This window comes from Ochotona princeps, chromosome 29 (genome assembly GCF_030435755.1).
Source record: "Ochotona princeps isolate mOchPri1 chromosome 29, mOchPri1.hap1, whole genome shotgun sequence".
Classification (NCBI taxonomy): domain Eukaryota; kingdom Metazoa; phylum Chordata; class Mammalia; order Lagomorpha; family Ochotonidae; genus Ochotona; species Ochotona princeps.
In genome coordinates, this window is record NC_080860.1 from 82,103 (window position 1) to 103,573 (window position 21,471).

Here is a 21,471-nt window from a genome sequence, read left to right on the forward strand (position 1 = left end):
GTTTGGTACTGTTACCCAACCAACTTTCAGCAATAGCCAACTTGTATCAATTCCTCATTTTTATAGTAACAAAACATAAAACCTGGTGTTATGACAGACATCAGAGGCACTGTAAAATGTATGCAGTTCAAGCCCCCAACTAAAGTAAACTGCCAACTGTAATGCCAAAAGGTTAAATGTGTAACACAGGAAAACAAGCCATAATGCAATTAAGTTTCAGATGATTCAATGACTTAAATCAGTCACATAGTTTTAACATTTCATATTTCAAAAGGAACATGTTCCCTGGTGGTCTAGTGGTTAGGATTCGGCACTGTCATATTTCAAAAGGAGTATCTGTCAACCAGTAGAAGTGGCTATTTTTGGTCCCATCTATGAAAGTATATATTTTCCCTCTGAAGCATTATTTCTAGGGACACAGGTTTCTAGTGTCCTCACGGTTTGTAACTTGAACCACCCAAAATACAATATAATTGGATTACTAACCCTATATTTACTACTTCTTCACATACAGTTAACTGTCACTTCTTGATAAAAATACAGCCTCCCTTGCTGGTTCTATAGAACTTTCCCTCACCCCTTGTGGGAATATTTATAATGATTAGTGAAACATGACCTCTGGGAAGGTCTCAGATAAGATAAGAAGTATGAGGATTACGTCACTTTGATGCAATTTCCTCCTCTGTAAGGCTCGACTAGGGTGTGAAAGGCTGAGATCCACTGCATGCTCAGCTTACTCCACTCTGCAATGATGCTGAAGGCATGCCCTGCACAAAATCCTGCATGACCTCCATAAACTCCATCCCTAGGATTTCCTCTCTGTGTGAGTTCTCTGATGATTAATGAGCTGTGATTTCTGTGAGAAGGCTTTCCCACATTCATTGCATCCATACGGCTTCTCTCCAGTATGAATTCTCTGATGATTGACAAGTTGTGATTTCTGAGAGAAGGCCTTCCGACAGTCACTGCATCCGAAAGGTCTCTCACCTGTATGTGTCCTCTGATGAGGTATAAGATGTGACTTTCGAGAGAAGGCTTTACCACACTCACTGCATTCGAAGGGCTTCTCTCCTGTATGTATTCGCTGGTGATTAATGAGACTTGACTTCTCCCTAAAGGCTTTTCTACATTCATTACATTCAAATGGCTTTTCTCCCGTATGAGTTCTCTGATGTCTAATCAGCTCTGACTTCTCAAAAAAAGCTTTCCCACAAAAACATTCATAGGGTTTCTGCCCAGTGTGGATTCTCTGGTGAGTGTTCAATTGTGACTTCTGGGAGAAGGCCTTTTCACAGTCCCTGCATTCATAGGGCTTTTCTCCTGTGTGTGTTCGCTGATGTGTTGCAAGGCTTGATTTCTCACCAAAGGCTTTCCCACACTCAGTGCACTCATAGGGTTTCTCTCCTGTGTGTGTCCGCTGATGTGATATGAGATGCGACTTCTGACAAAAAGCTCTCCCACACACACTGCACACATAGGGTTTTTCTCCTGTATGAATTCTCTGATGGTTAGTGAGACTTAGTTTTTCACTGAAAGCTTTTCCACATTCACTGCATTCATAGGGCTTTTCTCCTGTATGAGTTCTCTGGTGTCTAACAAGCTGAGATTTCCTACTGAAAGCTTTCCCACATTTGCTGCATACATATGGCTTCTCCCCTGTGTGTGTCATCTGATGTGATATGAGATGGGACTTCTGGGAGAAGGCTTTCCCACACTGGATGCACCCATGGGGTTTCTCTCCTGTATGAGTTCTCTGATGATTAATGAGACTTGACCGCTCCCTAAATGCTTTCCTACATTCACTGCATTCGTAAGGTTTCTCTCCAGTATGGATGGTCTGATGCCTAATAAGCTCTGACTTCTCAAAGAAGGCTTTTCTGCAATCACTACATCCATAGGGCTTTGTTCCTGTATGAGTTCTGTGATGTGTAACAAGTTGTGACTTCCTGCTAAAGGCTTTCCCACAATCCCTGCATTCAAAAGGTTTCTCTCCTGTGTGAATTCTCTGATGGTTAATCAGATTTGACTTTTCACTGAAGGCTCTCCCACATTCATTGCATCCATAGGGCTTTTCTCCTGTGTGTGTCCTCCAATGGGATATGAGATGAGACTTCCGGGAGAATGCTTTTCCACACTCTCCACATTCATAGGGTTTCTCGCCTGTATGTGTCCTCTGATGGGATGTGAGCTGGGACTTCTGAGAGAAGGCTTTCCCACACTGGCTACAATCGTATGGTTTCTCTCCTGTATGAGTTCTGTGATGTGTCACAAACTGTGACTTCTGGAGAAAGGTTTTGCCACAGTTACCACAGCCATAGGCTATTTCTCTGACATGTCTGTTCTGATGTCTAATGAGACTTGATTTCTTACTAAAGCGTTTCCTACACTGACTGCATTCGTAGAGCTTCTCTCCTAAACGAGTTCTGTGATATATGACAATCTGGGACTTTCTGCAGCTCTCATGATTGCATTTAGCAAATTCACAGTGTTTGAACCATCTATCAGCTCCCTCAGGCTTGCTAGGAAGAAACAATTTATCAAACACAGTAAAATCATCTGACTCTATTCTCCCATAATCTGTTTCTGGTATTAGCAAGTCCAAATGATGCTTTAAAATCAATCCACTTAAGTCACTCTCACTGTTTGATTTCCTTAAAGTAACAGTGTTCACGCTCAAATTTTTTCCAAATGCATCACATTCATAATCTTTTCTCATATTTTTAAGTTTGTCTTGGTTATCCTGGTGCCACATCATGAGATGATCCACTTGCCAGACTTTTTCTAGAAGAGAAACAACCTGGTTGGTTGTGTTTTGGGGAGGGGAGGAAGGGCTCAAATGCTATATAGTGAGGGGATGACTGTTTTCTAAGGTTTAGTTTCCTAGTACAAAGTAAGTACAAAGAATAATATCTATCTTCTAGCTACCAAAAAAAAGAGAAATCCTGAAAACTGGAAAACAGTTGTAATAAGTCATCTTTGGTTACTGACAAATATATTCACCAAACAGAATGTAAAAAGTACACAAAGAAAAATGAGCAACAAAGAAACAAGGCTGGAAGAATCATTCATTAAACGTTCTGAGAAACAGGATCACTTGATACTTGACCCTTCTCCAACTTAAAGATGACATCAGGTTAGACCAGGTCCACCTAAACCAGTAAAATCAAAGTTTTCAGCGTACTAGCAGTGGCATCTCTGACTATACAGGAAGGAGCAACACAGCAGATCAAACAAATCAGGACAAAGAATACCAAACACCCAAGTCTCAGATGTGAAACATAGGGAACAATGTCAGGACTCACATAAGCCAGACATATTTGGTTTTATGCTAAGAAAACATCTAATGTGACTTACTTGAGTAGCTAAAATCAACTGTTCTGAATTACCACTAAAGGCTTGAGGATTTTTAAGAAATCTCGCAGTCAGACTTTTGAAGACATACCACATCACTGATCAACAGAGGCTCAACTTCCTCCATACCTAGTTGTTACGTGCTTACCTGTAGAATCTGAACAGGGAACTTCTCTATCTCCTATCCAAGGCTCTTCTCCCTGCTCCAACTTGAAGATGATATCTGGTTTCACAACCTTATACCCTGTTCAGGGAAAATCACAAAGGTTCAACTGCTGGAGCTTTAGGGCTTCTGAAGATAAGTAAGTTCATAACACAGTCAGCCTTCAATTCTCAAGGTCAAGGTCTCTCACAACTACACTGCAGAGAACACAGTCTCTATGTAGGACTGCTACAATTCAAGCCCAAGCTCTTGAGCCACATCGGAGTTAAAATCCATGGTTTTCCATGTAGCTATCAGTCCTGGGAAACTTAGTTAACCACTCTTGGCTTCTATTTACTCATAATATAGTTTCTACACAGGATTGTACTGAAGACTATAGGAATCAATATCTATGCAAAGCAACTGATACAGCTGATACAGTATCAGGCTTTGACATCTGGGGCTACCAAAATTACTACTTAATTAATTTCAAAGATAAAAACAAACTTAAGATCTCATTATTAGAAAATCAAATACAAATATTTTTGCATTTGTTATTGTCCAATAAATTTTAACCTAATTTAAGCGCACAATTGGTAAAAATTTCAGAGCTCAAAGCATTCAGTAACTAAAAAAAGGGGAAAGCAATTTATTGGGCACAGTTCAAGGTACTTGAGGAAGCTTTTTTATTACCCAGTGACACTAGGCTGCTATAGTTCTCCAACATGACATCCCTGTATAATTTCTTCTGATGAGGATCCAGCAGCTGCCATTCCTTCCGGGTGAAGTCCACAGATAAATCTCCAAATGAAAATGAGTCCTGTAAGAGCACAATTCTGGTAAATCTGAAGCAGTGATCACTGCATGTTGTGAGAAAATCTAACAGTTTATTTGGACATTGTTATCACAGCAGGTTACATAAATGCCTACTACATCCCCACCTTTACATTATACATATTTCTTCCTTAATGGTTTGTTTATATATTTGCAAGGCAGAGTGGCAGAGTCACAGAGACAGGAAAGGACAGCTTCCATCCACTTCCCAAAAAACTATAACAGCCAGGCTAACGGCAAGAAACAAGGAACTTCCTAAAGGTCTTTCATATGCAAGGGCTCAAGTAGTTGGGTCATCTGCTGCTGCTGCTTTCCAGAGAGCTCCACTGAACAGAACCAATGTCCAAATGAAATGCTGACATTGTAGGCACGACTTAACCTTGTACATGGCAATACTGGCCCCCCTTCATTATATTTTACATGATAAAATGCCACTTTGCACTCTTCTAGGACTTACGGGGAAGAGTGCTTGGCGTTCTGCTTGGGAGGCTGGGGTCCATATTACAGTATGTAGCTCCAACCTGAGTTCTGGCCCGTTAATGCCGACCCTGTTAAGGCAGTGACACTGACTCATGAAGTTGGGTATGGCCACATACATGGGAGACCTGAATGAGATCTGGGTTCCCAGCCCTGGCTTCGCCCAGTCCCGGTCACCGTATGCATGTGATAAATGAACTAGTGAACGGGAACTATGTCGATGTCCCTCTCAAGTATATGGGAAAAAAAATGCAGAGATAGCACCCTTATTTCTATGTTATGCCAGGCTCTGTAAAAAAGGTAAAGTTTCAGAATAGTTGTTAAAAATTAATAGCATTTCCAATGAAAAGGGGCATGCAAAGGCATTCCTGGAAGCAGCAGCTCAAGCAAGGGAAAAAACCCTAACAGGGCTAAGCAGGTATTAACACTGTTGATGACTAACAGAGGATACGGTATTAATTAGATTAAGCAACACAGCAGAAGGGGAGCAGGTAGAATGCCTTTAACACTCTCTTGTAGCCACGAAACAATTTTTTTTTATATTTTTATTAATATTTTGCATTATGTGACAGTTTCATAGGCTCTGGGAATCCCCCCACCCTTCCCCCTCCCCTCCCCTCCCCCCTGGTGGATTCCTCCACCTTGATGCAGCATTACAGTTCAAATTCAATCAAGATTCTTTCCTTGCAAACATATACCAAGCATGGAGTCCAACTACTTATTGTCCAGATGGGTTGAACAATTTCTTGGGGAGACCATTTCTGGTCCGAAGTTACAGCTGGTAGAATATCATCCCAGTCAATTAAGAGTCCCAATATAACATCAACAGCAATTTGCAATATTATGGAATTGACATGGTTTTGAGTAAAAAGTCCTAACCACAACCTATGATTAGCTCATTGACATCTCAATTTTAGTTTATATACAGGACCGGACCGGCTGCTATATACCTTAAAGTGGCTATAGGGTACCATTCAGCTGTCTCGTGTCTATTTCATTTTAGTATTTAGCCATTTGTTGTGTTGAAGTATAATTTTGTTGATCTTGGCAGATTTTGGGGTAATCTAGACTGGCTTGTAACTCTAACAAGACATTTGTCGACATTTAAGGTGCAGAACATTTTTTTGGGGGGGGGGGTTGCAGAAAAATCCGCAACACCATGGTGAGGAGTGACTAATCTTTGTGTCCCACCCAGCAAGGCATGAGCCAATCCACGCCAGCTCTTTCCTATCAGATTTCAAGCTCTACTTTCTATTGTTTGTCTATTTATTTTAGGTTTTTTTTTTTTTTTTTAGTTTGTATGATTGTTTGTTTGCTGTGAGGGGTTTTCGAAGCGATCCCGATGGTCATTGCGAGGGAGGGCGGGGGTCCAGAGGTGGAGCCAGGCTCGGACCAGAGAAAGCTCTCCTCCCTGGTCCCGAAGGACATTTATTGTTCTTCTGTGTCTGTGGACCGCTCAGGGCTTCTGGTTGTCTTTCCGATGATGTTGGTTTCTGCGTGGTAGTGTTTGGACTTCTTCCATCCCCTGCGGAAGCTCCGGTTAGGGGTGGGTGACCTCAGAGTACTGAGCCTCCGAGGGCATCCAATTCCCTGTGGCCTCCTTGGCAGTTGGGATATAGTCCTTGTTGCTCGTATTAATAGTTTGCCACGAAACAATTTTATAGGAAGGGGAAGAACAGAAGAAAAGTTCAATTTTAGAAATCTAAATATTGGATCAAGAGGGGACTTTGGTCCCAAAAATCTTCTGAGATAACACAATGCCACATTTAAAAAACCTACTGCACCAGTCCGGCGCAATAGCCTAGTGGCTATTTTTTTAAACATTTATTTATTTTTATTAAAAAGTCAGATATACAGAGAGGAGAGACCGAGAGGTAAATCTTCCATCCGATGATTCACTCCCCAAGTGAGCGCAATGGCCGGTGCTGCGCCGATTTGAAACCAGCAACCAGGAACCTCTTCCGGGTCTCCCACGCGGGTGCAGGGTCCCAGTGCTCTGGGCCGTCCTCGACTGCTTTCCCAGGCCACAAGCAGGGAGCTGGATGGGAAGTGGAGCTGCCGGGATTAGAACCGGCGGCCATATGGGATCCCGGGGCTTTCAAGGCGAGGACTTTAGCCGCTAGACCACGCCGCCGGGCCCTAGTGGCTAGTCTTTACCATGCACACGCTGTGATCTCGTATGGGTGCCAGGTCTAACCCCAGTGGCACCACTTCCCATCCAGCTCCCTGTTTGTGGTGTGGGAAAGCAATCTAGCTTTGGGACCCTGCACCTGTGTGGAAGACCTGGAAGAAGCTCTTGGCTCCTGGCTTCAGATCAGCTCAGCTCTGGCAGTTGTGGCCACTTGGGGAGTGAACTAGCAGACAGAAGATAGATCTTTCTCTTTGTATCTCCTTCTCTCTGTATGTCTGCCTTTTCACAAATCTTAAAAAAGAAAAAAATCTACAGCACTACCAGAAAAGTAAAAAAAAAAAAAAAAAAAAAAGCATACTCTACACCTAGAGAAGTCAATTATAAAAAACACACATTTGAACAACAAAAAGGAAAAAACTTCCAAATGGACAGAGCTGGAACACTGTCCCAGGTCAGTGCCTTAGCACAGCTGGCTAAGGTAAGGTTGGGTGTATGGTGCTGCCTTCCACATGTGTGCCAATTTGGTCCTGGCTCCTCTACTTCCCATCCAGCTTTCATTCTGTTCATTTGAGAAATGAACCAGCATATGTAAGATCTCTCTGTCTCTCCTTCACTCTGTAAAATCTGCCTTTCCAATAAAATACAGAAATAAATAGAAAAAAAAAGAAAGAAATAGCGCCACCAGGCAACTTATAAAAACAGGCACAAATAACACACATTCTACTGTTCTCCTCTCAAGTTTATTTCATGGTTAAAAACAAAAATTGCAACATCGTCTTATATGAGTGTTCAATACTCACACAGAAGATAAACAAGACAGCTATAATAGGAGACAGAATACCATTCTCAAGTGTAAAATATTATGTGAAGTGTTTACACTTTTAAAGATGGCTCTATAGAATGAAATGACAAGAAACAGACTGAAAACAAATATTTGTAAATTCTGACAACAGACCTAACTCAAAATATAAAAGCAACTCTCCCAAATCCATAGTCAAAAGACAACTCAATTTAAACCCCTGCAGAATACATTAATGCATTTCACCAGTGAAGATACAGGAATGGCTGAAAGTTCCAGGGAGTAATGGAACCGCTGTCATACCACCCCGGAGTCCTGAACACGGCCCCCACTCTCTCCTGACCCCAGCTTCCCTCCAAACCGAATGCTGCCCAGCTGGTTCCTGCCACCTTGTGAGGACCTGGATTAACTCAGGATGATGATGGAGCACACATATCACTCAAAAAAATGAGTAAATAAGGTTATTACGTTATATTCACTAGAATGCTATATCAGAAATGTAAGGAGAACAAGTGTTGGGAAGGAAATGGAGAAAACAGAACCCTATGCTAAGTAGGAATGCACACATGGGAGACTCAGATGAAGCTCCAAGTTCCAGTATGGTCTAGCACTGGCCATTGCAGCCATTTGGGAAGTGAATTGGCAGATGAAAGATCTAAGTTGTTCATATAAATAAATCCTTACAAGCAAACATTAAAAAAAAAATACAAGCTTTTAATCCCCTCTCCCATGTGAGTGGCAGGAGTCCAAGCACTTGGGCAACCCTCAGCTGCTTTGCCAGGCCATTAGCAGGGAGCTGCATCAAAAATGCAGCAGCTAAGACTCACATCCTTACAGACAGGGGCACTGCAGGCAGCAGCTTAAGCAGCTGAGCTACAACACCAGTCTCTGCAAACACCTTTTATAAGATCAGTTGACCCCGATCCCAAACCTGACAAAGACATAACCAAAAAGAACAGAATCGCTAACAAAACAGTAGCAAGCCATATGTGAGAGTAAGCATTGGTATACATGCTACCAAAGTGAGCACATGGGAGTAAGCATTGGACAGAAGAAATCTACACACTACTGGGGGCACCAGCATCTTACCACAGAGTAAGTAGTTTGAGGCCTATTTCCTCTTCTGATTCTAGCTGCCTGCTGATGCATGCCCTAAGAGACAGCACATGATGGCTTAAACACTTGGTTGATGTCACCCACAGGGGAATCCAATTGGGTTCTAGGTCTCTAGAGTTGTTCTAAGTGTTGCAGTCTTTTGGAATGTGGACTAGCAGTCGGAAAACCTCCATCTAGCGTCCAGCGCCATGGCTCAATGGCTAAATAGTCTTTTTCTTGGATTTCTGGAATGTCCTCAGTGCCGCAAGTATCTCAGCTATCAGGGGTCCCTCCTGAGTTTAGAGCAACAAGGTGATTCTAGGTAGTCCTCCAGGCAAGCTCAGAACAGGGACTGGACAAGAGGTTAATCCACTACATGACCACAGGGTTGGGCTCTCAGAGAACAGGGATGGGGATGGGAAGAGCTCAGTCAAATGGCCAATGACCAACTCACCCACTATGCAGTCAGACTCCACATCGCAAGTGGTGTCCTGGATGGTCAACACAGCTATCTGTCTAGCGTCATCACAGGTTCTTCTTACAAGGGACAGGCGTGAACAGGCTCCAACATCAACACCGTCCAGACTCTGCCCTGTTCATCTTTCTCTTCAACTAAAGGGCCTTGGCTTACATGCGAAGTACTAAAAGTGCAATCCCATGTAAATGCTTCCCTGAGTTGTCGTGGGTTGTTCTAGTCAATTCTCAAATCTGAAGGATTCAAAGGAATCTTACTGAATTTATGGTTGATCAGGCCTGGGGATCCCCAGACATACAGCTGGCAACAGAGGACTAACTCTGGGGAGCTGACAATCAGCATAAAAACTGCCACAGTGTACCACCATTAGATCTTGCAGGCACAGCCCACAACAAAGATACTCCCTAATACTGCACCACTCTAACCTGCTCTGAGGTTCCAGCCAGTGCAATACCAGACAAAGAAAACAGACACTTATAAAAAAGACCCTGCGGGCCTGGCATGGTGGCCTAGCAGCTAGGGTCCTCGCCTTGAACACACTGGGATCCCATATGGGTGCCGGTCCTAATCCCACTGACCCAACTTTCCATCCAGCTCCCTGCTTGTGTCCTGGGAAAGCAGAAGAGAACGGCCCAAAGCCTTGGAACCCTGCACCCACGTGGGAGATCTGCAAGAGGCTCCAGGCTCCTGGTTTCAGATAGGCTCAGCTGTAACTGTCGCAGCCACTTGGGAAGTAATCAATGGACGAAAGATCTTCCTCTCTCCCTCTCCTCCTCTCTGTGTATTTGACTTTCCAGTTTAAAAAAATATTTTTTATAAAAGACACAAATGAGTAGATATTACAGCAAATAAAACCAAAGAACTGCATTTAAAAATATAAAGAAAAGCAATGAAGTGACAGCCTTCGTCCGCCTTGTCAGAAGAGGCTGTGACTGGAAGGGCTCAGGGAGTGCCTCCCAGCAGCTTGAACTTCCTCCTGCTGCCCTGGGCGGTGCTCTTCTGTCATCAGCTGATAATTAATACACTGTACTCTCTTTCATGTACTTTCTGGCATTTGAATTAGGCTTCACAACTTAGAAAAATAAATGAATTGTTACTAAGTCCTGCTTGACAGTCTACCCTTGTGTCATATCTGAGGAATACCACTTTTAAAAAAGCCATAAGATCATACATTTATTGCAGTTTCTCCTAATGATATTTACCTATCTATATATTTATTTTCTGCACTTGATCTTAGCCAAAAGGCCGAGAGATGATATATATATAATATATATATTATAAATTATATATATATTTTATATATAAATTATATATATATATATTTTCTAAAAGCAAGAGGTGAAAAGAAAGAGATCTTCCATAACCTGATCCACCCCGCAAACAGCACCAACGGCTAAAGCCAAGAGCTTGACTAAGGTCTCCCAAAGTGGGTAACAAAGACCCACCATTTGAGCCATTTTTCACTGTTATTTCCAGGTCACCAGCAGGGAGCTGGATTAGAAGAGGAGCAGCTGGATCTCAGAACTATTGAAACGACTTCAGCAGTACCCTCAAACATGCTCCACACTGGGGACCCTGGGATGAGATCGGGCGGCCATCCCCCGTTCCTGGGTACTGATGCAGGCCTTCTCTCACTTTCCCCAGATACAGGAAAGACAAAGGAGATTGGAAGCAACTGTCTCATCCACTTTCTCCCATTCCTCAGCCCTCCCCACCCTAATCAGTGGTCCACATGGGCATGCATCCTCTCAACTACGTAAACATCATCAAAAATAAAATGAATTTATTATTAAAAAAATGAAATGGAGCAGCTTGGACTAGAACCAGGAACCATATGGGATGCTGGCATTGCAGGCTGTGGACTTACCCATATGACACAATGCTGACATTTTTTATCATATATTCACCAATTTCACCAAGGAAAAAAGTAACACATGATCAAATGATATTTCCTGTGAGGAATCAGTTTATTTTTTAAATTATGAAACTTACATAAACATCCATATTTCTTTGTTACAACCGCCACAAACCTGAAGGTCAAGTTCCCAATTCAAACTCAGTAATTACATAGGACACTATGGCTAGTAAGTGTTCTCAGGGACATATGACAAACGTCTCAGTGCTGCATTTCTGACCCATCCTGATGTATTGTGAGGTCATTCACCTTTGCTTTCTTAGCCAGTTTAGATTCTCTTCAAATCTTCTGATGAGGAATAAGCAACATACTCACCTGCAGCATGGCCATCTTACTCTATGTCAGATGATTTTATTCCTGGCTCTTCTGTCTGCCCCAAGGCTCTGCACCAAGGTATTGGCAACAACTTTCTGGTTGCAGATTCTTTTCACATCCCAGAGAAGCAGGCTTATTTGAACTGTGGACACAAGAACAAACATACTACAGCTACAACGTTCTCATTCTGTCTGGAATCTCTTCCCTGGTTAGGAAACAGGAATTTATAATCATCTAAGGCAAGGCCAGAAACATGTTTCCTATGTAAGCCCCTGCAGGACAGAAGCAGGTTACAGGGATGTCCATAAAGAGATAAATAAAGAGCAAATGAAACACTTGGGAGAATCATTTCAATGTGGACATTGAAATATTGTAAAGAAAAAGAACTTTGGGTGCAGTGTGATGCCTCAGTGGCTAAATGCTTGCCTTGCATCAGCCAGAATCCCACATGGGCACCTGTTTGTCTCCCAGCTGCTCCACTTCCCATCCACCACCCTGCTTGTACTCTGGGAAAGCAGTAGACGATTGCCCAAGTGCTTGGGATCCTACACTTACAAGGGAGACCTGGAAGAAGCTCCTGGCTTCTGTCATTGGATTGGCTCAGCTTCAGCCATTACGGCCACTTCATCCTCTGGATCTTTCATCCACTGGTTCATTCCCCAAGTGTCCTCAACAGCTGGAGCTGAGCTCATCCGAAGCCAAGAGCCTGGAGCTTCTTCTGGGTCTCCCACGCGGGTGCAGGGTCCCAAGGCTTTGGGCTGTCCTTGACTGCTTTCCCAGGCCACAGACAGGGAGCTGGATGGGAAGTGGACAGCCAGGACATAAACCGGAACATCCAAGGCATTGACTTAAAAACTAGGCTACTGTGCCAGGCAATCTAGTTAAGTACAATTGTAACCTGAAAAACTGCTTATTTAATAAGCAATCCTAAATTCTCTTTGCAGGGTGAAGATGCCTTAATCCCACACCAGAACACTTGAGTCTAACACTCAAATCCTAGCTCCTGATTCCCCTCTCCTCCTCATAGACTCTGGGAGGAAGCAGTAGTGACCCGAGCAACTGGGAATCTGCCAGACATGTGGATCAAATGCCCATTTCTGTCTTCTAGCTTTGGTTCTTGCCCACTCTCAGCCACCCAGTGAACAAGCAAATCAACACTCTTAATTTTTTTAAAGATTTATTTATATTGGAAAGTCAGATTCACAGAGGAGAGACAGAAAAATCTTTCATTCACTGGTTACTCCCCAAGTAGTCACAATGGCTGGAGCTGAGCTGATATAAAACCAGGAGCCAGGACTCTCTTCCGGGTCTCCCATGTGTGTGCAGATCTCAACGCTTTGGGCCATCATCTACTGCTTTCTCAGGCCACAAGCAGGGAACTGGATAGGATGTAGAGCAACCAGGATATGAGCCAGTGTTCAAGGCAAGGACTTTAGCTACTAGGCTAATGCATTGGGCCCACAAGTGAACACTCTTTCTTCCCACCTCAAGTAAGTAATGTTTTAAAGTTTCAAATTAAAAAAATAATAATAAAGTTCATCTCAAAGAATAAAGCTTTAGAAACAGCTTGAACACTTTCAGAAACACAAGATAATAAATATGAACAGGGTCAAAGCAACAACATGCATTAAAATAACCAAAAGAAGAGTTGACACTGACTTAAGTATAAAGATGAATGAAACTTAATTTACAAATATGAAAGGATGTACCATGACTGTCAGTGTAGCACAGCAGGTTAAGCCCTCACTATAGCACTGGCACCTCATCTGTATGCAGTTTCAAATCTCAACTTTTCTACTTTAAATCCAGTTCCTTGTTAATGTGCCTGAGAAGCAGTGAAAGTTGTCCCTTCTCTCTAATTCTGTATTTCAAATGTGTGTGTGTGTGTGTGTGTGTGTGTGTGAGAGAGAGAGAGAGAGAGAGAGAGAGAGAGACAGAGAGACACACAGAGAGAGAGAAAAGAATTTAACATAGATGCCTACCACCACCATGTTGGTGGGTTGAGTTCAAGTAAGTCTGAGCAGCACCATGGGTATCTGGATCCCCCAGTCACGTGGCTGTGGCTTGGGAACCCTGTGCCAGCCAGGCTTCCTGATAGGGATCATAGTACCCCACGCACTGCTGCTAAGCAGGGGACGGGTCCTGGGTTTGTGGGCAGCCAGAGCACCAATTGGTGCCGGGCTTTGCCCGCTGGCAACCTAGTGGCAGCAAGCTCTAAAATCTTGCAGATATGGAATTACTGCCTCGGGACATTTATGGATAAGGCCACTGCATGTGTAGGTGAGGAATGAATCCTGAGGGACACCCAGTGACAGGGCCACTGTACTTGTAGGTAAGCAAGGGGTCTCAGACCTGGTGGTTTGGAGGGGAGAAACCTTAAGATCTTTATGGGCCGGACTGATACACCAGCCCAAATCGGAGTTCTGGGTCGGGCTTGTTAGCATGGGATATGGCTGACCACCACATGCCAGTGCACATGCAAGTTATGGCTGGGAGCCTGTCTGGCAGGGGTAGATCCCACTATCTGACATTGAGTGTTGGATCAGGGGATGGGTCACATTAGACTGGGTCATGACACCAACCAGCACACAAGAGAACTAGGTCCAGGCATGGATTCTGTGGGGATATGTGGGTCCAATCCTATGAACTGCAAGTCCTGCTGGTTAGAGTTGGGATGCTGATGGGCTGAGCTAGACATGACCATGGAACTCACTAATGCTCTTCGGTACTGAGGCTGGGAACAAGTGGGGCAGGTCCAGTCTGCAGCACCCACATGAGCATCCTAAAACAGGGTGTGGGGCAGGCTGAGCCACACCAGCTCATACAAAGGCCAGGACAAAAGGGGCAGGTCATGTTGGGTAAGGGCCAAGCACCCACTGGCATGCATGAGATCTGGGTTTGGGAGTAGCCCAAATTGGGGAACCTGGGAAACTCCTCCTTGTGGGTCACAGCTCCCACTGATGAGCACGTGGTCCAGGCCTTGGTGTTGGGCAGACTGGGCAGGGTAGCTTCATCCATCGGCAAGTATGTTGCAGACCTGGCGGGGCCAAGCAAATCACAGTTCACTGGCAAGTGCAGAAACCAGAATGGAGTGCAGCTCATGCCGGGCTAGGCTGTCATACCTACTGGTTTGCATGAGCCAGAGATGAAAGTGGACTGAGCAGGGCCAGGTTGCAGCACCCGCCAGTAAGAGTTAGGACTGGAGGCAGGCTGGGCCAGGCCAGGCTGCAGCATTCAAAGGCAAAGGCCAAGACAGGGGAGGAACTATGCCAAGCTAGATCAGAGCAACCACTGGCACGCCCAAGATCTGTGGCAGAGATCAGGCCTGGCTGGGGAGCTAAGAGGATGTTCTGGCTGGGTTGTGGGTCCCACTGGTGAGTGCAGGAGCAGGGCCGGAATGGGGGCTGCAGTCTGGTCTGGACATGGCTGCAGTGTCCCTTGGCATAGATGTGGACTGGGTCTGGGGTGTGCCAGACTGGGCTAGACTCCAGCACCCACTGGTGCTCATGAGAACCAGGGTAGATGTAGGACAGGCTTGGCTAGGTCTCTATCCTTGTTGAGACAAGCGTGAACTGTGTCTGGGTATGGACTAGGCTTGGCTGGGATGTAGCACCCAATGGTAAGAACCAGAATGCATAAAGACCAGTCAGAATCAGCTAGGACAGGAGGTAGACTAAATAGGGCTGGCCCATGGACTCACCAGTGTGCATGACATCTGGCATTCGGAGAAACCCTGATGGAGGAGCTTGGAGAATTCCTCTGTTGGGTCACAGTCCCTGTGGGTGAGCATAAGAACCAAGAAAGGGAGCAGTCCAGACCAGGCCAGGTTATGGCACCAGGCTCACCTTTGGCTCAGGTCTGGAACGAGCTAGCCTGGTCCAGTTCATACCACCCACTGGCAAATCTGAGAGCCAGAATGGTGTGTGGGTCACGCCATGTCAGGTTGCAATACCAGCCAGTTCACATTAGGGCCAGGACGGGGGGCTGGCTGGGCTGGCTAGACTGTAGTCCCCACCAGTGTGAGCTGGAACTGGGGATAGGCCAGGCCATGCCAGGCTACAGCACCCACTAGCAAATGCCGAGGTGAGGTGGGCCATGCTAGTCTGGGTCTCAGTGCCCAACCAGCACACGTGAGACACGGGGGAGAGCAGGCAAACCCAGTAGGAGACCTGCAGGGAGCTGCAGGGACTGTACTGTTGAGTCTGAGAGTTGGGATGGGGGCAGTCCAGGCCAAGCAGGGATACAACACCTGTTGGCCTGGATTGGAGATAAGCCAGGCTGGGCAGACTGTACCTACTGATACATGCATAAGCCAGAGTGGGTGAGGGTTGGCTGGACTTTGCCGCAGCATCAATTAGCAGATGTTGGCACAGGGGAAAACTCTGTCAAGCTAAACTGCAGTACCACCTGCACAGTGCAAGATCCGGGAGTGGGAGTGGACCCAGTAGGGAAACAGTGGGCATCTCCCTCTTGGGTTGCCACTCTGACTGGTGAGCATGAGAACCAGGACTGGGACAGGCATGGCTAGACAGAGTGGTACCCATTGACAGGTGTGTGGGCTGGATAGTGGGGCTGGTCAAGTTGAACTAGGCTTCAGTGCCCATTGACACATATGAGAGCTGAATGGGATGTTGGACAGACAGGGCTATGCTGTACATACTGACAAGCACAGGAACCAGGCCGATCTGGGCAAAAGACTGTACCAGACCCTGTAATGGCATGCACATACAAGAATCAGGTCTGGGATCAGCTCAGATGAAGTTTATTTGAGAATCCCACCAACTGAACGCTGGACTCAGATTTCCAACCATGGAGATAATCTCAGGATCCATGGTCTGACTGTGGAATGCATGTGTCAGAACTGGGCCTCCTCAGTGGCCTAGACAGGGCAGGGGATAGCATATCCAGATGCATGTGTAGGATATGGCAGTACACGGGAGCCTGCAGAGGATACCTGGTACCATAACAGAGGATGAAGGACAGAACAAATCCATCAACTTCCCCAGCCAAGAGTTGGCAGAGAATCTAAGGTGAACCATGTCAGCCAGTGGAGTCTGGAGAGGTTTCATCGAGATTGGAGTGTTAAGATCAGCAGTAACACAGAACTGGTGAACTATCAAAACCACTTGAGCAGGACCCTTGGAGCATGCCCGACACTGGGGAACCTGGGATGATTGGGAGGCCGGGTGTGGCTTCTCCCCTTGTCTTTCCCCTCCCCCTAGATACAGGAAGGAAAAAAAGACAATGTGAAAATAATGATCTCACCCACGTTCCTGTAGCCCTTGACCCTTTGCACCCTAATCAAATCTGTAAAAATTATCAAAAAAATTTATACAATTAAAAAAAAGAATTAAACACAGAGACAGCATTGTGGCATAATGACTTAAATCAGTGCTTTCAACATCAGCAATCCATGGTGGGATGAGAGTTGGAATCCCGGCTGCTCCACTTTGGATTCAGCTCGGTGCTAATTTGCCTGGCAAAGCAGCAGAAGACACCTAAGTATTTGGGCCAGCCACCCACAGAAAAGACCTGAATGGAGTCTCTTTAACTCCTGACTCCAGCCTAGCCCAGCTCTAGCCATTATGGCCGTTTGAGGAGTAAACCAGGGAATGAAAAATCTGTCTCTCCTTCTCTCTTTAAATGCCTTCCCAATGAAAATAAATAAATCATTATTAAAAAGGGAGGGCCTGGCACGACAGCCTAGTGACTAAAGTCCTCGACTTGCATGCACCAGAATCCCATAATCCACTTCTGGATCAGAAGTGGAGCCACTGGGACTGAAACAGATACCACACGGGATGCCAGTGCTGCAGGCAGGGGATAAGCCTGCCACACCAACCATCTCGTGACAAGCTCATGAAAAACAAATGTGTCATTGTGAGATCTGGTTCATGTAGCTTCAGCAGTATGTATTTTACCTTGCAGTATGTATATTACCCCAAAACCTCTCAACTGATCATCAGGAGAACAGACAACCTTCATGATCACCCAAAGCTCTAAGGAAATTCCAACACGTATCTGATAGCTGCTGTAGGAGGGGGCCTGGGCGTACTCCAGACCTCAGTCTGTAAGCAGACAGGTCAGCTCTAGCCAGGTGGATATTCCTGACTTCATTTGGACTTAAACAGAGCCCGTGCCATCTCTGGTGCTCCTCCCACATTCCCCAGCTTGCCTTTCTACTCCCTTCCCTCTTTCTTCCTTGCTGCATGGAGAGTGCCTGAGAGCAACTCCCATAAAGTCTTTTTATAACTTTTTACAACCTGTTGATATTTTTCTTCTCAAGGGTGGTCAGCAATCTAACAATACCATATTCCCAGTGTTTTACGCATCATCCTGTCTTTTCAACATACAAGCACCCAAGACAGAATAACACACAGCACACAGAGGTTCAGCAACTTGCCCTAAAACTGTGACTAAATTAAAAAGCGGCATTGGGACACCTGGAGTGTAGACTCCACCCCGTTACCTGTGACCACAGCCCCTTTTCAAGATGGCAAGGTGGGGAGGACAGAGGTGGCAAATGTCACCAGCACATGTTAGGAATGAACACAAGGGACAGGCATTTAGCTTAGCAGCAGAGACGCCTGCATCCAACATGCCAGAATGCATGGATGGGATGCTCAGGCCTGGCTCCAGGTTCCAGCTTACTGCCAGGGTAGAACCTCAGAGGAAGCAGTTGGCTCCCCATCACTATAGAGCAGATTTGCCCAGAGTGCCTGGCTCCTGGCTCTGAGGAGTGAAGCAACCACTGGAGCTCTGCCACAGTGTTTGTGCCCTGTACCCCCAAAGAAAAAGAGAAATAAACAGGAGGAGCAGCTACGTTTTCAAGGGTCAGTTGACAGAACTTCAAGTACATCTACATTTTACACTTAGAACAAAATTTCATGTTAAGGAAAAATGCCAAAAGTAGTGTGTAGGACCCAGCCCAATAACATAGTAGCTAAAGTGCTCGCCCTGCAATGCACCAGGATCCCATACTGACGTGGGCTCTATTCCAGCTGCTTCATTTCCCATCCAGCTCCCTGCTTGTGGCCTGTGAAAGCAGTTGAGGACAGCTCAAAGCCTTGGGACCCTGCCCCCATGTGGGAGACCTGGAAGAAACTCCTGGTTTCAGATCAGCTCAGCTCCAGCCATTGCGACCATGTGGGGAGTGGACCAGCAGATGGAAATCGTTTCTCTGTCTTTCCTTCTCTGTAAATTTGACTTTATCTAAATAAATAAATCTTTTTTTAAAAAAAGTAGTATGTAATAGTTTAAACTGCATACACAGCATATTCCCCCCCACTCTTATTTTTTTTTAAAGATTTATTTACTTTTATTACAAAGTCAAATATACAGAGAGGAGGAGAGACAGAGAGGAAGATCTTCTGTCCGATGATTCATTCCCCAAGTGAGTACAACGGCCGGCGCTGCGCCAACCCGAAGCCGGGAACCTGGAACCTCTTCCGGGTCTCCCACGCAGGTGCAGGGTCCCAGTGCTCTGGGCCGTCCTCGACTGCTTTCCCAGGCCACAAGCAAGGAGCTGGATGGGAAGAGGCGCTGCCGGGATTAGAATCGGTGCCCGTATGGGATCCCATGGCGTTCAAGGTGAGGACTTTAGCCACTAGACCACGCCGCCAGGCCCACCCTTATTTTTTTAATGTTTGTTCTTCATTTCTGAGAGGCAGTTAAAGAGAACAGGAAGGTCTGGTTCGGTAGCCTAGTGGCTGAAACACTCAATTTACATGCGCCAGGATCCCATACGGTAGCCAGTTCTAGTTCCAGTCGCTCCACTTCGCATCCAGCTCCCTTCTTGTAGCCTGGGAAAGCAGTCAAGAACAGCCTAAAGATTTGGGACCCTGCACCCACATGGGAGACCTGGAAGAGGCTTCTGGCTCCTGGGTTTGGATCAGCTCAGCTCTGGCCATTGTGGCCGCTTGGGGAGTGAATCATCGGACGGAAGATCTTCCTCTCTGTCTCTCCTCCTCTCTGTATATCTGGCTGTAATAAAATGAATAAATCTTAAAAAAAAAATTAATAAATTTTAAGAAACAAAAGAAAGGAGCCGGTGTGGTAGCCTAGCAGCTAAAGTCCTTGTCTAGAACGCACCAGAGTCCCATATGGGCATTGTTTTCTGTCCTGTTGGCACCACTTCCCATCCAGCTCCCTGCTTGTGGCCTGGGAAAGCAGTCGAGGACGGCCCAAAGCCTTGGGATCCTGCACCCAGGTGAGAGGTCCGGAAAAGGATCTTCCATCTGCTAGTTCACTCCACAAACGTCCCCCATGGCATGAGCTGAGCCCACACAAAGGCAGAAGCCAGGAGTTTCTTCCAGGTCTCCCACCCATGTTCAGGGTCCCAAGAACTCCAGTCATCTGCTCCTATGATTGCATCCCACATAGGTGGCACTCCGAGCCCTGGTTGCTCCACTTTGGATCCAGCTCCCTACTGATGTGCCTGGGAAAGCAGCGGAGGATGGCTCAAGTCCTTGAGACCCTGCATCCTCGTGGGAGACCCAGAAGAATCTGCTAGCTCCCGGCTTCAGATGGGCTCAGTTTATGCCACTGGGAGACACTGTGAACTAGAGGATGGAAGATCTCCTCCCCACCTCTACCTTGCAAGTAAATGCACACACCTAACCCTTGAAGAAAAATATATATATACTAAGGCAGAGAAAAAGCAAGTCGACAGGTCAAAGAAAGCTGCAGAGCAGGTTCCAAAATTAGAAAAGACCAAAGCCACGCTTCCCCCACTCCACACACGCCTTCACAGAAAGCTCCCGCAGCCTGCGGCAGCCGGGTTGCCGGGAACGGCTGTCCATTCCTGCAGGCCCTCCGGGGTGGGGGCTGGTCCGGCAGTCTCGCGCCCACGAACCCGCTCCACCGAGTCCCGAGAGGCCCGAGTCACCGTCCTGAAAGGCGCCGCCCCGGATGACGCGGGGAGGCCTCCGCAGAACGCGCGACCCGCACAACCCCAACGTCTCCCACCCGCTGCCCCCTGGAGAGCAACCGTCCCACACGACCCGAAAGGCCCGAGAACCGGGGGCCGGCCGCCAGGGCTCTCCCGTCAGTGCCCCCAACCCGGGCACCGCACTCACCCTCCGCTCCCGACTGCAGTCGGATCTCCCGCACCGGCCGCGGCCGCTCCCGCAGAGTGACTGAGGCGACTGCAGCCGCCAGCCCCCAGTCACGTGACGCCGCACCACGCCTCGCGCGGCCGCGAGCTTTTGTGCGCTCCCGAGCGGGCGGGACTCCGTGGGGGCGCGCGCGCACTCGGACCTCGCGGGCGGGGAGACGCGAGACGGCGTTAGCCCACCCCGCGGGGAACCAGAACTACACTTCCCAGAGTGCTCCGCTGCGACCGGAAGTGCGTGAGCCACGGCTGGTGGCACGGACACAGAGTTCAGGAGTTTTGAATTTTCATTGATTTGTTTCAGACACGCACACAGCTTTTCCCGCTGGCCCACTACTCGGAGCCGGCATGGCCAGAGTAGTCTTGAATCCAAGCCAGGATCAGTCCAGGTCTTCCTCAGACGGTGGAGGGAGCCGTCACTGCTGTCCCCCAAGTGTCCACTGCAGGGGTACCCGCTTCTACCAGAAGCTTTTTAAAATTTGTTTTATTTTTATTGGAAAGTCGGATATACAAAGAGGAGAGAGAAAGGAAGATCTTCTGTCCGATTATTCACTCCCCAAGTGACTTCAACGGCCGGTGTTGAGCAGATCCAGAGCCGGGAGCCAGGAGCCTCTTCCAGGTCTCCCATGTGGGTGCAGGGTCCCAAAGCTTTGGGCCGTCCTCGACTGCTTTCCCAGGTCACAAGCAGGGGGCTGGATGGGAAGTGGAGCCACCAGGACAGAAAACAGCGCCCATATGGGATCCCAGTGTGTGCAAGGCAAGGACTTCAGTCACTAGGCTACCGTGTCAGCCCCCCATCAGTTTTAAGAAGTTACAGCAAGTGCT

General features: G+C 46.6%; 1 protein-coding gene across 2 annotated transcripts; it reads right to left on the reverse strand.

The window, feature by feature from the left end:
* Window positions 1-492: 492 nt before the first annotated feature.
* On the reverse strand, window positions 493-20,848 carry LOC101526436 (zinc finger protein 84). Of its 2 annotated transcripts, XM_058656749.1 has the most exons (5): window positions 20,612-20,847; window positions 11,535-11,676; window positions 4,187-4,313; window positions 3,500-3,595; window positions 493-2,781 (listed from the first exon to the last, which is right to left on the reverse strand). In XM_058656749.1, exons 2-5 carry the CDS (start codon window positions 11,547-11,549, stop codon window positions 806-808), a joined length of 2,214 nt encoding a protein of 737 aa, XP_058512732.1. In that variant the 5' UTR covers window positions 11,550-11,676; window positions 20,612-20,847; the 3' UTR covers window positions 493-805. The 2 variants fall into 2 exon arrangements, with proteins under 2 accessions (XP_058512732.1, XP_058512733.1); XM_058656750.1 differs by lacking the exons at window positions 3,500-3,595; window positions 4,187-4,313 and having other exon boundaries at window positions 20,612-20,848.
* Window positions 20,849-21,471: the final 623 nt, after the last annotated feature.